Consider the following 14050-nt stretch of genomic DNA (forward strand, 5'->3'; position numbering starts at 1 on the left):
GGAAACGTGCCGACGTTGAACGTGAGTTGACCGCAGCAGCGCGTCTCAACCTTTTTCGAGCCCACAAACATGTTTCATCATTGAAAAATGTCACACACACAGCAGACGCATTATTTAGTGGGACGCACTTCCGGCCATCCAATCCAAGTGCCTCACTGGCATCAAATGACCAACGAAGATCCATTATTTGAAATATATATATATTTTGAACAATTTCACAGGACACAAGTATATCCAGTGAACGGACAGACTCATTGATGATCGGATCAGCGCTCTTATTTATTTATTTTAAACACATTGATCAGCTCCAAAAATCTTGAAATCTTGGACACAATGACAAAGTGCAATCTCAACTTCTCGTTTGAACCAGGCATGACCTCGTCTGTCCCATTCTGCATTTTCTTTTTTCCAAATAACTTTATTGGTTGCCAGATATTTAAGGTACTACATCGAGACGCAACAAGGCTAAAAATAAACCTGTTTTTGGACTCAACTATACAGTCTGAAGTACACGACGATTGTCAAGGACGGGCTCGGTGAGGCCCATCATGTTGGCGTCAAGTGTCTTCATTTCACGAGGCCCGGGTACCGAAATAATACAAAAGTGAAACCAACACCGTTTGGTGAAGAAATGGACATTTATTTATTTGAGGTAAACGAAAGCCGGTGAGCAGCACGACGACATCTTCGAGGTGGGAATGAGAAGCAGGAAACCCAACTACAAGAAGACAAAGCCAAGATTTGAAAAATACTGACAGGAGCGGTCGCGGGCGGCGGTCCGACACCGACCGGGCGTTTCACTCTCCGGAGGGCCGCACGCTCTCGAAGACTCCGGCTTCCCGCATGGCCTTGAACTCCTTGACGGCGTCGTATTGCTTGTAGAATTCGGCGTACGCTCGCTTGCGGGGCTCCGTCACCGTGTACTCCGAACACAAAGACACAAAAGCGACTTTCAACTACGCCTCATCGCAGCAAGTTGGGCCAAGAGCGCCGACCGGATCCCTCTCGATAAAGCCAAAGTACGCGCGAGTCCAATCATTTCGGCGTCACACGTGACACTCGGGGAGCAAATTCTTTCCTCGTTTGGACGTGGAGAAAAACAAACAAAATCACTTTTGATAAGCTTGTCGGCCGATATTGCAACGGGGTCTCACCCACCTTGAAGGCGACGGCCACCAGGATGGACAGCCCGAAAGCGATGGGCAGGTGGAAGCGCAGACGCTTCCCCAACAGACCCCTCATGGCCGGCTTGGTCAGCGACATCTTCCGCCACCGAAAGAAAAAACAGAAACTTGATCGAGTCCAAACGTCAGCAAACGTGCGCCCGCTCGGATCAGCTGGCAAAGCGCTGGCCTCACAGTTCTGAGGTCCCCGCCTGTGTGGAGTTTGCGTGTTCTCCCCGTGCCTGCGTGGGTTTCCTCCGGGTGGGCACTCCGCTTTCCTCCCACATCCCAAAAATCACGCAACCCTCTAAATTACCCATCAGTGTGATTGTGAGTGCGGCCGTTTGTCCCCATGTGCCCTGCGATCGGCTGGCGACCGGTTCAGGGTGTAACCCGCTTGATGCCCGTTGACAGCTGGGACAGGCTCCGGCACTCCCTGTGACCCTGGTGAGGATAAGCGGCTAAGAAAATGTCAGTCTTTTCAGTAGGAATTGCTTCATTATGTACTGCAAAATTTCCACTGCCTCTCGGCGAGGTTGCTTTTTAAAAGTTAAACGAATGCATCCATATTTTAGACGAATCATCAGATCAACCTATTGGAACGCTTTTCTGAGTTAGCATGAAATAAACCCTGATCACTCAAGCCTTTATTGTCGTTTATTTAGGTATAGCTGTACTCTCGTAGTACGGGATATGCTGTGGCAAAACTTGAATCTCTCTTGAACTGAAGGCTGTTGCTCAGCAAGAAGTTGAAATTGTCGGCGAGCGAGCACACTCGAGGCCTGCCGAGGATGCCGTGCAGAACAGAACCAGCAAAAGCACGAGACGGGGGGGTGTGGGGGGGGGGGGGCCTTATTTTGTCAGACGTCTAGCTTGGCCGAGAACGACACCAGCGGGCTGCAATCTTACCCTTGGAAGCCGACAAGTAGCACAAGCAACCCGAATTATTAATACGGCAACACTGACGGGCATCGGCCTTCATTTTCCACCCTTGACAACTACGCGTTCGTTCGAGTTTCGACTTTAGAATTGTCCCCGCTCTTCGACCTTAAGAAGGTCATTTAGTCTCCTTGTCGTTAACGGAACGTTAAACTGATATATGTTATGATTGTTATTACGAGGCACTCACAAATTCGATTTGAAGTAGATGACGGCGCGATGAGCTAACCGGCTCGGGGACATTGAAAAGCGGTCCAAGTGTCGCAAAAAAAAAAAAAAAAAAAAAAAATGTTCCGCTGGAACCTATGACGACCGATGAGTGCATGAAATCATATCAGGTGGTCACCTCGGAGCCTTTTTGAGAGCAGAATGGGGCCAAGTGGCACACTCACCTTGTTGGACCTTCACCGATTGAAAGCAAAGCAAAGAAACGAACGTCGCAGGCGCAACTTCCTTTTCCGCTCCTTCCAATCGTCGCACGCGGGGAAAAGGCTGGAAAGGCGCCACAGCGCCCCTAGAGGAACGAAGCCTCCCTGCACCGCTCCCACGCTGGACCGCGCAGGAAAACTGGAGAAAGTCGACAGTCGCGTTTGAACCAAACCACCAAAATCACAACATGCAAGACTCCACACGTGAAGAAAGGACAACACGTTTTTTACTTTTACTTTTGCTGTCGTGTAAAACAAAATAAGCACGAGTGCAAAACCTTTTGATGCAATTTGTAGAATACAAACCCCAAACGATAAAAACACGCATTCCGATTGTCCGCTCCGTGTGTGCATAATAAATGATTACAAAGATTGCATTTGAAGTAAAATCTTGGCGGCACGGCGGGGCAACTGGTTAGATCGCCGGCCTCGCAGTTCCGAGTGCGGGGATTCAATCCCGGCCCTTCCTCTGTGGCGGCTCCTCCGTTCTCCCCCGCGGCTGCCAAGTGTGGCTTTTCTCCGGGTGAGCACTCCGCTTGCCTCCCGCATCCCAAAAACCCTTGCGTGTCTTCATGTGCCCTGCGATTGTCTGGACACCAGCTCAGGGTACGCCCCGCCTCCCGGGATAGGCTCCAGCACGCCTCGCGACCCCTTGTGTGGATAAGAGGCTCAGAAGATGGACAGTTGAAGGCTTTAAATGTGTTTTAGATTTAAAAAAAAAAAAAATCTCAACATACTTGTAACAAACATTTGAGTAAACATTTTATGAGTATTCCCAACGTAGAGTTGAGTCCAAAATGATTTTTATTGCCACAAAATGTTGAAGATATGAATGAGCACGACTTTTAACATATAGAAAAGAAACAAAACATTTACATTTTCTCTGCGATTGGCTGGACACCAGCTCAGGGTACGCCCCGCCTCCTGCCTGATGATAGCTGGTGTTGCTTGGGCAGCACTCCTGCGACCCTTGTGAGGATAAGTGACTCAGAAAATGGATGGGTGGACGGATCATGAACAGCGTCGTTGTCTTTGAAGTTTGACCTTCATGTCTTTGAGGGCGTCTCGGAACATTTGGAGGGCTTCTTTGAATGTTTTTTGTTTTGGTTTGTGTCTTTTTATCTCGTCTTTAACTTAACTTTGAAGCTGTCTTTGTGGTTGAGTGAAGTTATCGTTGACGTTCTTATTTCTTTTGGAAGGTCAGAGTTCGCCAGCCGCATGAAAAGCATTATGCGACGCAGTCTCTTCCCCCCACCCCCCCATCGAGCTAGTTGTTCTTCACCACGACGGCGACGGCGAGCCGCACCTTCCGGCCGTGGCGGCGGCGTCCCCCGCGCTCGCAACAAAAGTGCACCCTGAGCCCGGCGTTGAACTTTTTGTCTCTCACGCCGTACACCAACGAACTGAGCATGCGCGGGAGGACGTTGACCAACAGGAAGCTGGCGTAGATCATCTTGAGGCTCTCCGAGGGGTAGATGGCCGCCAGCCGCGCGACGACCAGCGGAGACACGTACGACAGCAAACAGACCAGCAGCTGGACGGCGTGGAGGCCGATGGTGCCGCGAGCCTTCTGGGCCGACGCCCGGTCCGAGCCCGTCGCCGCCCGGGCCGCCAGCGCCACCCGATAGTACGTCAAAACCACCGCCGTCGACACGCCGGAAAACAGAAGCACCTGAAGGTGCACACGAGGGACGGCGTCATCGGCAATCTGCCGTTAGCGTGACATCGCACTCCACAGACGACATTGTAAGACTTTTGCGCACAATGTAGGATGCCAGCCACGACGACGCGATGGCCTCCAAACTACGTGTCGCTCTTTCGTCTACCGGTTTCCCAGAGCCGCCAGCCACGACGACGCGATGGCCTCCAAACTACGTGTCGCTCTTTCGTCTACCGGTTTCCCAGAGCCGCCAGCCACGACGACGCGATGGCCTCCAAACTACGTGTCGCTCTTTCGTCTACCGGTTTCCCAGAGCCGCCAGCCCGACGACGCGATGGCCTCCAAACTACGTGTCGCTCTTTCGTCTACCGGTTCCCAGAGCCGCCAGCCACGACGACGCGATGGCCTCCAAACTACGTGTCGCTCTTTCGTCTACCGGTTTCCCAGAGCCGCCAGCCACGACGACGCGATGGCCTCCAAACTACGTGTCGCTCTTTCGTCTACCGGTTTCCCAGAGCCGCCAGCCCGACGACGCGATGGCCTCCAAACTACGTGTCGCTCTTTCGTCTACCGGTTTCCCAGAGCCGCCAGCCACGACGACGCGATGGCCTCCAAACTACGTGTCGCTCTTTCGTCTACCGGTTTCCCAGAGCCGCCAGCCACGACGACGCGATGGCCTCCAAACTACGTGTCGCTCTTTCGTCTACCGGTTTCCCAGAGCCGCCAGCCACGACGACGCGATGGCCTCCAAACTACGTGTCGCTCTTTCGTCTACCGGTTTCCCAGAGCCGCCAGCCACTCAGCATTTGAACCAGCCGCGCTTGTCAACGTGGGGGGCTGGGGTCATTTTTTTCTACATCGGAAAAAGAGCGTCTTGGCTACGCGACACTTTTGAAAGTCGCTCCCATCTGCTGGCTGTCATGGACGTCATCCGCAAAGTAGATTGTCATCCATGACGTATGTCATCCAAATCTATGACGTGCCCGTAATTTGGGATCTCATCTCCAATCTCTGATATCATTCGCTGCTGTACGGTGGCATCCGCAGCCCGTGATGTCATCCACCACATACGCCGTCATCCGTGATCTCCGACGCCGCCCGCAACGTATGACGTCAGCAATGCGGTACAATGTACGATATCGTTCACATCGCTGATGATGCCGTTGTCTGCGGATGACATCACACATTGCGGTTGTCGACGACGTCACAAGTTGTTACAGTTTGTCGAGACAGATCGCAGACGTACGCTGCGGGTCGTTCGGTCCTTGGATGGCACAACACATGGGAGTTTTGCGGGCGACGTCAGAAGTCATCCACAAGTTTGACACTGTCGTGACGACGTCATCACCTGCGTGACCAAGCTGAGCGTCCTGTGCTGCGGCGTGTTGAAGACGGCGGGCGGGTAGCACACCGGCACCGCGGCCGACAAGGCGGAGGCGGCCGTGGTGGCGAACGCCGTGATGATGTCAGCGAGGCCCGCCGTCAAAGACACCAGCCACATGAGCGCGATGGCCCCGTGGGCTCGCCGCACCCGGCACAAGCGGGCGTGGTGCAGGGGGCGGCACACCGCCACGTAGCGCTCGACCGCCATCGCCGCCAAGTTCATGGGGCTGATCCTGACGCACAAGACAAAGCAAAAGATTCGCTCGCCGGCCTACGAGCCGACGCCGCCCTTTCATCTGGCCCCCTGGCTAACGCGGCTACTTCCATTTCTTTTCATTTTGCCACGTTATCTTGAAAGAACCCGACGACATTTATCTGTACTTGGTGATGGTGCGCGAAAACAGAGCCCAAAATGAAGGTGTGCAAAACGCTAGTCGAGGGATATAAAGTTAAGAAGTCAAGACGGCAAGATTTCAGGGAGCCTAAAAAAACTCAAGGAGTCTCGGTGGGGTCTTGGAGTCACGACGTCAAGACTTCACGACCCCAAAGATGGAAGAAGTCAAGAAATGAAATGAAACTTCCCGAGGCGGCCACCCGCTCGCTCACTTGTTTGCCGAGCTGAAGACGAGGATGAGGACGGAGCAGGGTATGAAGGCCAAGCGGGTGCTGTAGGTCACCACCTGCATCGTCATGGAGCCCGTCAGCAGCATCACGTCGTTGATCAGCAGGTGCGCGTACAGCACGTACCTGCGCAAAAGCGGCTCGCGTCACCGCCAAGGCCAAAAGAGGAAACCGGCCTATTTTTGCCACGCACGGGCGTCACATTCTCGTCGGTCTGCGGTCTGAATATACGATTGAAAATCTTAGCGTGGGGACCACTTGCGGACTGCGTGAAACGTGACCTGAACCCACATGTAGCGACGCGAGCGAGGAACAAGGGAGCAGCCGAAAACCGCAAGCGGCTTCTCACACGGCGAGAAGTATTTTCCCCAGCGAGGCGTTTTTCGCCGACGAACGATTTCAGGCTCCGTGACTTAGCGCAGGAAAAGTGTCTACCATGCGCGCACGCCTTCAAAGTGTCACTAAAAAGGCACAATTTTGTTTTTAACACATGAATCACCGTTTCACGGGGCTGGTAGATGTGCAATGCGTTGTGGGTCACCCCGACATGAAAAATGGGCCACTGAGGGAAATGCTATTTGCAGTGAAAACTTCATTGCGATCTGCTTTCTGCGCGGCCGACGTGACCTTCGTCCTCGCGCGGTTTTGCTGAGTCAATATTTGAGTAATCTTGTCATCACAGTGACGACGGTGTGTGTTTGGATTCCCGCCCCTTTTTTCGCCTTCACTGAGCACAATCGGCGGGCGTCCCTCCATCCATCTGTCACGAAAGAAGTGGACTGGGAAGGGTGCGCTTCTTTCTGTCGCTGTCCTTCCTCTACTCGTTTGTGTTGTCACGTCCATTTTGCACCGAGTTGCCGCTTGAAGACAGATATTTCCCTTCCACGTCCACGTAACTCGTGTGACGTACATCACAGCTAAGATAACGTCTTCTTTGACTATATATTTTGTTATGTCCGTGCCACTTGGAATCGCCGCAACCAAACTAAGACCGGAATTTAGTGCGCCGGCGAAAAAACAAACCCGAAAGTGATCCACAAAACAAGACAGCTCCCATTCTAAGCGAAACTTAGTCACAACATGTATTTATTGTTGCTTTCTTATTCATACGGACGCATCTGCTTGCGACTTGACCACCCCGGGAGTATTGACTCTTCCGAACTTCTGGAAATGTCCCCCCCCAGCCCTAACAAAACACATTTGACCTCCTGCTCGCGTGGCGCCTCCCGTTTGCGCCTTCGTGATCTTGCAACGCTTTTGCCGACCGATTTGAGCTTTCTGTCCCCGTTGCTCAACAAAGACGTCCGCAGACACGCACGTCACGTCGCTCGGGCGCTCACCTGGCCTGCGTCCGGAAGTCGCGATCGCGCAAGTACGCGTACAAGAGGGCGCAGTTGACGGCGATGACCGCGAGGCACAGGCCGAACACCGCCGAGGCCTTGGACAGCGACGCCTTCCTCCAGCCGTCCTCCGGCACCGTCGCGTTCATGTCCGGCCGTCGGGACGTGGGCCCGCCGACGGACATCCGGTCCGAGCGAGACGGCGGCTCCTTGGGAACGGCGACGGACGGGAGCGCCGAGATCCGGACCAGGAACCTCTCCACGGCCAAGCCAATGTGTTAACCGCTAGTACACGATTTCACACAATGTCAGACGAGCTGCTGAACATCAGTCAACAATAATTATCAGTATGTGGCGATTCTGAACCAGGACCTCCCAACTGTGGTGCTGCCAAATCAAACGCCAAAAGAAAATGGAATATTTGGACGATAGAAGCGTTTGATCGCAGCTACCAAGAGCTCGAATGACCGAAATGAAAACTTTCACGAGACATAAAGCGCGTCGTAGAATAGAACCCATTCTCAATTCATACATAGAAGACGACGATCAATGGATTCGGTCATCAACACGTTCAAAACCATGTCTCAAATTATGTCGGGATTTTAACGATGGACCTTTGGGACTTCAATGAGACAGATTCAAACACGGATCTCCTGACCGCCAGGCAGACACGCTTTCCATTCAACGATCAACATGGTGAGAAATTAAATCATCCAGCAGGTCGAGAAGCGTTCATATGTGAAATATCAACACATTCCGCATTGGCAGCGCGGCGGGAGAGTGGTTTGCAGGGCAGGTTGTAGGTCCGATGCCAAGCTTGCGCTCCATTGAAGACGTTGCCCTGTCCGAAGTGGCATTTTATGAGCGACATTCATCACCCCGGTGGGGGCTGGCAGCCTGTCCACGTTTGCATCCGTACGACGTACGGTAGCAGTCGTTGAGCGAAATGTTGACACAAAAGAGCTTCAAAAGTCATCAAGTGAAAAGCATAATGAACAAAAAAAAAAAAAACGTGAACGAGAGATCTCCAAAATGAACCGCAATCCAGAACCAAAACAAACTGAAAAGTCGGGTCGGAACTTACGCGGATGGCGAACGCTCGTCACCTTGAGCTGCGAGCGCTGCACGAGGGCTTTATACGGCCACTTTGCTTGGAGGGAGGGGCGTGGCCATTTATCATTCATATTCAACATGTCACGGTAATATCATATCTGTATACAGTACCTCTGGATACGTCTGCTTTACTAGAAATGAAACGCCATGCGTTGTGTTATCGGTCATCAAATCAGTAAAGCCTAAATATAAATGTGCAGATTCTTGGCCGCGTCACTTGTGTGGGGCTTCGCCGCCCTGTTGGGGTCACGCGTGACCAAAAAAAAAAAAAAAAGGGCCCGAGGTGAGAGATCAGACCATAAACCACAATGACAAATACAAATATTGGGTCTAGGCTATTTTGCGAAATACAGTATTCTGTAATTGCATCATGTTACATGTAGTGCGCGTGTGTGTGCGTGTGTGTGTGTGTGTGTTTATGATGAATCTGTTGACCATGTGACGTGTTATTATACTCTGTTATTTATCATGATGTCATTTACATGTCCAGTTTTATGACAATTCTTTTCACCACGTTGCATGAATGCGTGATAATAAATAGAAATAATGTCATCGTATTACGTGTACGTATGCTTTATGATCATTCTGTTACACGTATGTTTATGACACGGCGGCGACGCGCGCGTTAGCTTGGCTCTTGCAAGCCAGGTAGCGCGTCCAGTACTTGCGGAAGAGTTTGTCGCGGAAGCCGTAGATGACGGGGCTGAGGAAGCGCGGGATGATGTAGACCAGCAGGAAGAAGACGTAGCGAATCTCCACACTCAGTCGCGGGAAGAGTGAGATGAGCGCCGCCTGCAGGGACGGAACCACGAAGGCCAGCATGCACAGCAGCAGCTGCAACAGGCGCAAATGCCCACCACGAACCGTCACCGTCACCGAGAAAAAAGGGGGAGAGGAACGGGACTCAGGACCGTTACGACTGCGGTCGCAAACCGAACAAAACCACCGCAATCGCAGATGCGACCGCAACAGCATCAACGGGCGTCGTCACGACAAATCACAGTGAAAACCGGAAGCAACCAGGACAACGATAATAACCACAAGAGCCGCGTCAACAATGACAAACAAAACCGACCTGAACCACAACCGAGCAATTACAATAACAAACAACAGTCACAAGCACAAGCACGATTTCAACAAAACACCAATCACAAATGGGAAGCAAGCAAAACATCAAAAGCATCCCGACCCAAAACGCAATCACCGTTAGAACTGACAAGCGCAAAGTGGGCGAATAAAACAATCACAACAGCGACAAGTATCATCAAAAAAAAAAAAAAAAACACAAATCAGAGCAACAACTGCTCTCACAAACCAAACCACAATCACGAGCACAAATCGGCCACGACCATCACAGACCCGAGAACGACCGCAAGAGCAGGAACGACACTCACGGCCTCAACAAACACAAACAGAAGCAACCGAAATAACAATCACAACCACAATAACCCCGAAAGCACGACAACAAATTCTTTCACGTCGAGCACTGGCGACAACCAAAACAATCCATTGAGTCCAAAAAAAAAACAAAACCTAATTACGCCACAAATTTCTTGCTCATTTGAGGGCCTGTTACCGCCAATGGGACCATCTGATTACATGAGCTCAATTGCTTTTCCAGTGATTTTGCTTATCAAATTAGCTTCTACAAATGTACCTCTACTTGCGCCAGGCCTCAACAAGAAACAAGAAACCGAAGGGACAAGGCTCCTCGAATGACACGATTTGGCAGGCCCGAGAACACACAGAAAAAGCGGGAGGCACCCGACCTGGAGGCCGTGCAGCATGACGGTGTTGCGGGCCCGGGTGACGGAGGCCAGTCCGGCGGAGGCGGCCGCGCGAGCCGTCATCATGATCTTGCAGTAGGTGAAGACCAGCGTGAGGACCACGAAGGACAAGTAGACGCAGTCAAATACAACGTTCTTCACGTAGATGGCCCGGTGGCGGAAGAGCAACGAGTGGTCGCAGAAGATGGCCGTGCGGAGGAACCCCGGGGGCTCCCGCAGAACGCCGACCAGCAAGTCGGTGACGGGCGGCGCGGCGGTCAGCGTCAGAATAGCGGCGATCAGCAGCAGCGTGCGCCGTACCGTGCACATCTGGCCGTAGTGCAAAGGGAAGCAGATGGCCACGTAGCGCTCCACTGACATGCCCGCCAAAATCAGCGGCGTCGAACGCGTCGTCAGCACCGCCGACATGATCTGAAGACAGACAGAACGCAGCGCAAAACATGAAGAACGGCACGGAACACAAACTCCAAAGGAGAGAAGCAAAATCCGAAGAACGGAAGAGCTCGCAAACGGAACCCAAGATCCGAAGAGCGCAACGCAAAATTCCCCCCCCCCCCAAAAAAAAAAAAAAAAAATGGAATACAAGAGCTGAAGAACAAAATGAAAGCTGGAGAACAGAAAGTAGGAGCAAAAGAACCAAATCCTAGATCTGAAGAACGGATTCCAAAATCTCGGAAGCGCAACAAGATCTGAAGAATGGAACGCAAAATCTGAAGAACGAACTTGAAGAATAAAGAGCGAAATCTAAAGAGGAGAATGCACCAACTGAAGAACAGAATATAAAATCGGAGGAACACCAGACCGGATCTGACAAAAAGAAGACAGGACCTAACACACATGATCTGACAAATGGAAGACGAGTTGAGAGACCTGAGAACGGATCTTTACAATACAAGACGTGATCTGAAAAACAGAAGACGTGATTTGACCAAGAGAAGAGGAGGTCCAACCAATTGAGCAAACGCGAGCTGACGTGACCTAACAAACCCAGGACCTGGAAAACAGCAGAGGTGATCCGGCAAAGGGAACGATGGAGCGCATCATCCGACAGATCATCAGAAGACGAGACCTGGCATGGCAAGCAGACCGCGACTTGTCCGCAACGTCTGCGCTACATAAACGCTGGCCGATCGCTCAACGGATCGACTATTTGCTCGCTCGTTGAGTCGATCCGCCGTCTGCGGGTCGCTTGATTGAGTTGGTAACGCAAGCCGCTGTGTGAGCGGCTTCAGGGGACGCCCCCACAAAAGACCGAAAGAGCCAAACTTCTCCCTGAAAATGTAGGACCCGAGAAACCTTTTGGATTGAAGGGGAGCTCTCGGAGCTCCACCGGCAGATGCTGTCAAAAGTCGACTTTTGCGCAACGCGAGACCGCGCCAGGCCGGGGGTTTTCCTCCTCACCAGCAGGCAGCAGACGGAGGCGTGAATCTTCCGGAAGACGTAACTCAACACGTAGAGCGCCGTCACCAGACTCAGCTGAACCGCCTCGTTCAGCACCATGGTGATGAACATGATGTAACGCGGATTCTCGTAGAACACGCTGAGGACACAAAACCAAAGAAAACCGACGCGGGACGTGAACACAAACCAAACAAGAACAGGAAAAAAGACAAACAAATATTTCAATGAGGGAAACATGAAAACAAACACCGATTACACGTCAGCATTCACATGAAAAACTAAAAGGAAGCTCGACGGCCGTGGACACGTTCGGTGGCAGGTGGCTCGGCGGTCCCCCTTTTCAAGGATGTCTTCGGACTCCGAGGGGGCCACACTCCTCAGCCTCCCCGGTAAAGGTCTGTTCAGGGTTGCCGGGGAGGAGGGGCCGTCGACAAGTCGAATCTCACGTTCACGGTTAGCGATGCGGTTTTCGTCCCGACCGTGGAGCAGCGGACCGGGTCTACACCCTCGGCAGGGTTCTTGAGGGTGCGCGGGAGTTCACCCAACCACTCTACGTGTTTTGTGGACTCGGAGAAGGGGTTTGCGGAGTCCTGCGATGGGTGCTTTGGGAGTACGGGGTACCGAAACCCCTGGTACGGCCTGTCGGGTCCCCGTACGACCGGCGTCAGAGTACGCGCAGTACGTGGGACTGGTTCCCGCCGAGGGTGTTGATTACCTGTGTCTGAGGAAGGTGTGCACCATGCTGCCGTTGATGACGCTGAGGGCCAGCCACACCGTCACGGCCGCGATGTTCTTGGCCAGCGCGTTGGAGAAGCTGTCTTTAGGGAGCGCCCAACCCCAACCGGAACCGGAACCGGAGCCGGAGCCGGAGCTGACGTTCTGCCAGCTGACGTTGTGCGCCTCCGACTTTAGCATCGCGGGTGAGCGTTTCGTCTGGCACGACGCAACCCGGGGGGAAGGAAAAAAAAAAAAAAAGCAAACATCACGGCGAAGATGAGCTTCATCGTCATCACCACACTCGCCCGATCACGGGGTCTTCCTCGTGCCTCATGACGCACTCAACCGGGCCCGGGCGGCGCTTGCTTTTCAGGGAAACTTGACCGCCTTTGAACTCGCCCTACAACACAAGATCAGAGTTGAATTTGAACAAATACACAAAATGATCATAAATCGAGGAGTTCCGGAGAACACGCAGGCCGCTGGCAAAATTCTTGCCGGGAGGCTGGAGAAGCATTTGGCCAAAACGGGCAGCCGCGCTGCTCCTTCAAACACCAAACTTGTCTCGGCCTCTTTTGGTTCAAACAAGAAAAACCAAGAAAATCAACCGCAGACACGACTTGGTCTCACCTGCGGAGGACGAGCGCAACCGTTACGGCTCGGAGAGAAGCGCCGCCGCCGTTATAGGAGCGCCGGCGTTGTGATGTCACACACCAGCGTCCAATGGGAGGTCGGCGTCCAACGGTCGTCGCCATGGATCCGAAGGCGCTACGACTAATCCTCGCCGTATTGACCACCGCGACAAATGCCGTTGATGACGAACGAGAGGCCTACGAGGACCGAGGTGACGCGTCGTCGTTTAGTCGTCTCCCACGGCAACAAAGACCTTTGGCCTCTCGTCTCAACGACGTCATCGAGTTTACTCGTCCGGCCACCCGGAACCTCTGCGGATGGACCCGGCGAGGCCGACGTCTTCGGGGACCCATCGCGCAGTCCTGTTGCCGTCCGTTCAATGCTGTGACGAGACGGCGCCACGTGGCAAAGAGTCGTTCTTCCTCGACCCCCGACGTGCCGTTGAGCAGCCTGCCGGTTTCCCGGGACCCTGGCCGAGGTACCGCGGCCCCGCGCTCCTCATCGGGACCTCCTTGTCCCGGATTACGCCACCTCGCGCGTCGTAGTGGTCGTCGCCGGTCGGTTGCGTTTGAGACTCGGGGTTCTCGTTGTCACGCTCAGCGTTCTTGTGCCAGAAGTCAAGTCTTGTTTTTGCCTCGGAGTTATCTGAACTCGCCTTCGCGTTTTCGGACTTCTCTTTTGTCGGACCGCCGACGCGTGCCTGGAATAAAACCACCCTTGACATCACGTCCTGCATTTGGGGTCTACCCCACGTCCCGCGCTCGTGACAAGACTAAGGACTGGTGCTATCCCGACCTCGCTTATGTTTAAGCGCGCATTATCGCGAACCATTCAAAATGGTGATTTTTTTGGGGGGTCAACCTTT

General features: G+C 52.9%; 3 protein-coding genes across 4 annotated transcripts; all 3 read right to left on the bottom strand.

Annotated features, from left to right (window-relative positions):
• Positions 1-619: 619 nt before the first annotated feature.
• On the bottom strand, positions 620-2634 carry LOC133507457 (cytochrome c oxidase subunit 6C-1). Of its 2 annotated transcripts, none has more exons than XM_061832473.1 (4): positions 2495-2634; positions 1159-1263; positions 790-923; positions 620-718 (listed from the first exon to the last, which is right to left on the bottom strand). In XM_061832473.1, the coding sequence occupies exons 2-3, from the start codon at positions 1261-1263 to the stop codon at positions 798-800; spliced, it is 231 nt and encodes a 76-aa protein (XP_061688457.1). In that variant the 5' UTR covers positions 2495-2634; the 3' UTR covers positions 620-718; positions 790-797. The 2 variants fall into 2 exon arrangements, with proteins under 2 accessions (XP_061688457.1, XP_061688456.1); XM_061832472.1 differs by lacking the exon at positions 2495-2634 and adding an exon at positions 2293-2458.
• Positions 2635-3797: 1163 nt separating this feature from the next.
• LOC133507391 (odorant receptor 131-2-like) lies at positions 3798-7719 on the bottom strand. The gene is made up of 4 exons (XM_061832347.1): positions 7535-7719; positions 6180-6320; positions 5539-5806; positions 3798-4202 (listed from the first exon to the last, which is right to left on the bottom strand). Exons 1-4 carry the CDS (start codon positions 7717-7719, stop codon positions 3798-3800), a joined length of 999 nt encoding a protein of 332 aa, XP_061688331.1.
• Positions 7720-9247: 1528 nt separating this feature from the next.
• LOC133507702 (odorant receptor 131-2-like) lies at positions 9248-12715 on the bottom strand. Its single transcript, XM_061833029.1, has 4 exons — positions 12551-12715; positions 11836-11974; positions 10417-10845; positions 9248-9481 (listed from the first exon to the last, which is right to left on the bottom strand). Exons 1-4 carry the CDS (start codon positions 12574-12576, stop codon positions 9248-9250), a joined length of 828 nt encoding a protein of 275 aa, XP_061689013.1. The 5' UTR covers positions 12577-12715.
• Positions 12716-14050: the final 1335 nt, after the last annotated feature.

This window comes from Syngnathoides biaculeatus, chromosome 10 (genome assembly GCF_019802595.1).
Source record: "Syngnathoides biaculeatus isolate LvHL_M chromosome 10, ASM1980259v1, whole genome shotgun sequence".
NCBI classification, from domain to species: Eukaryota; Metazoa; Chordata; class Actinopteri; order Syngnathiformes; family Syngnathidae; genus Syngnathoides; species Syngnathoides biaculeatus.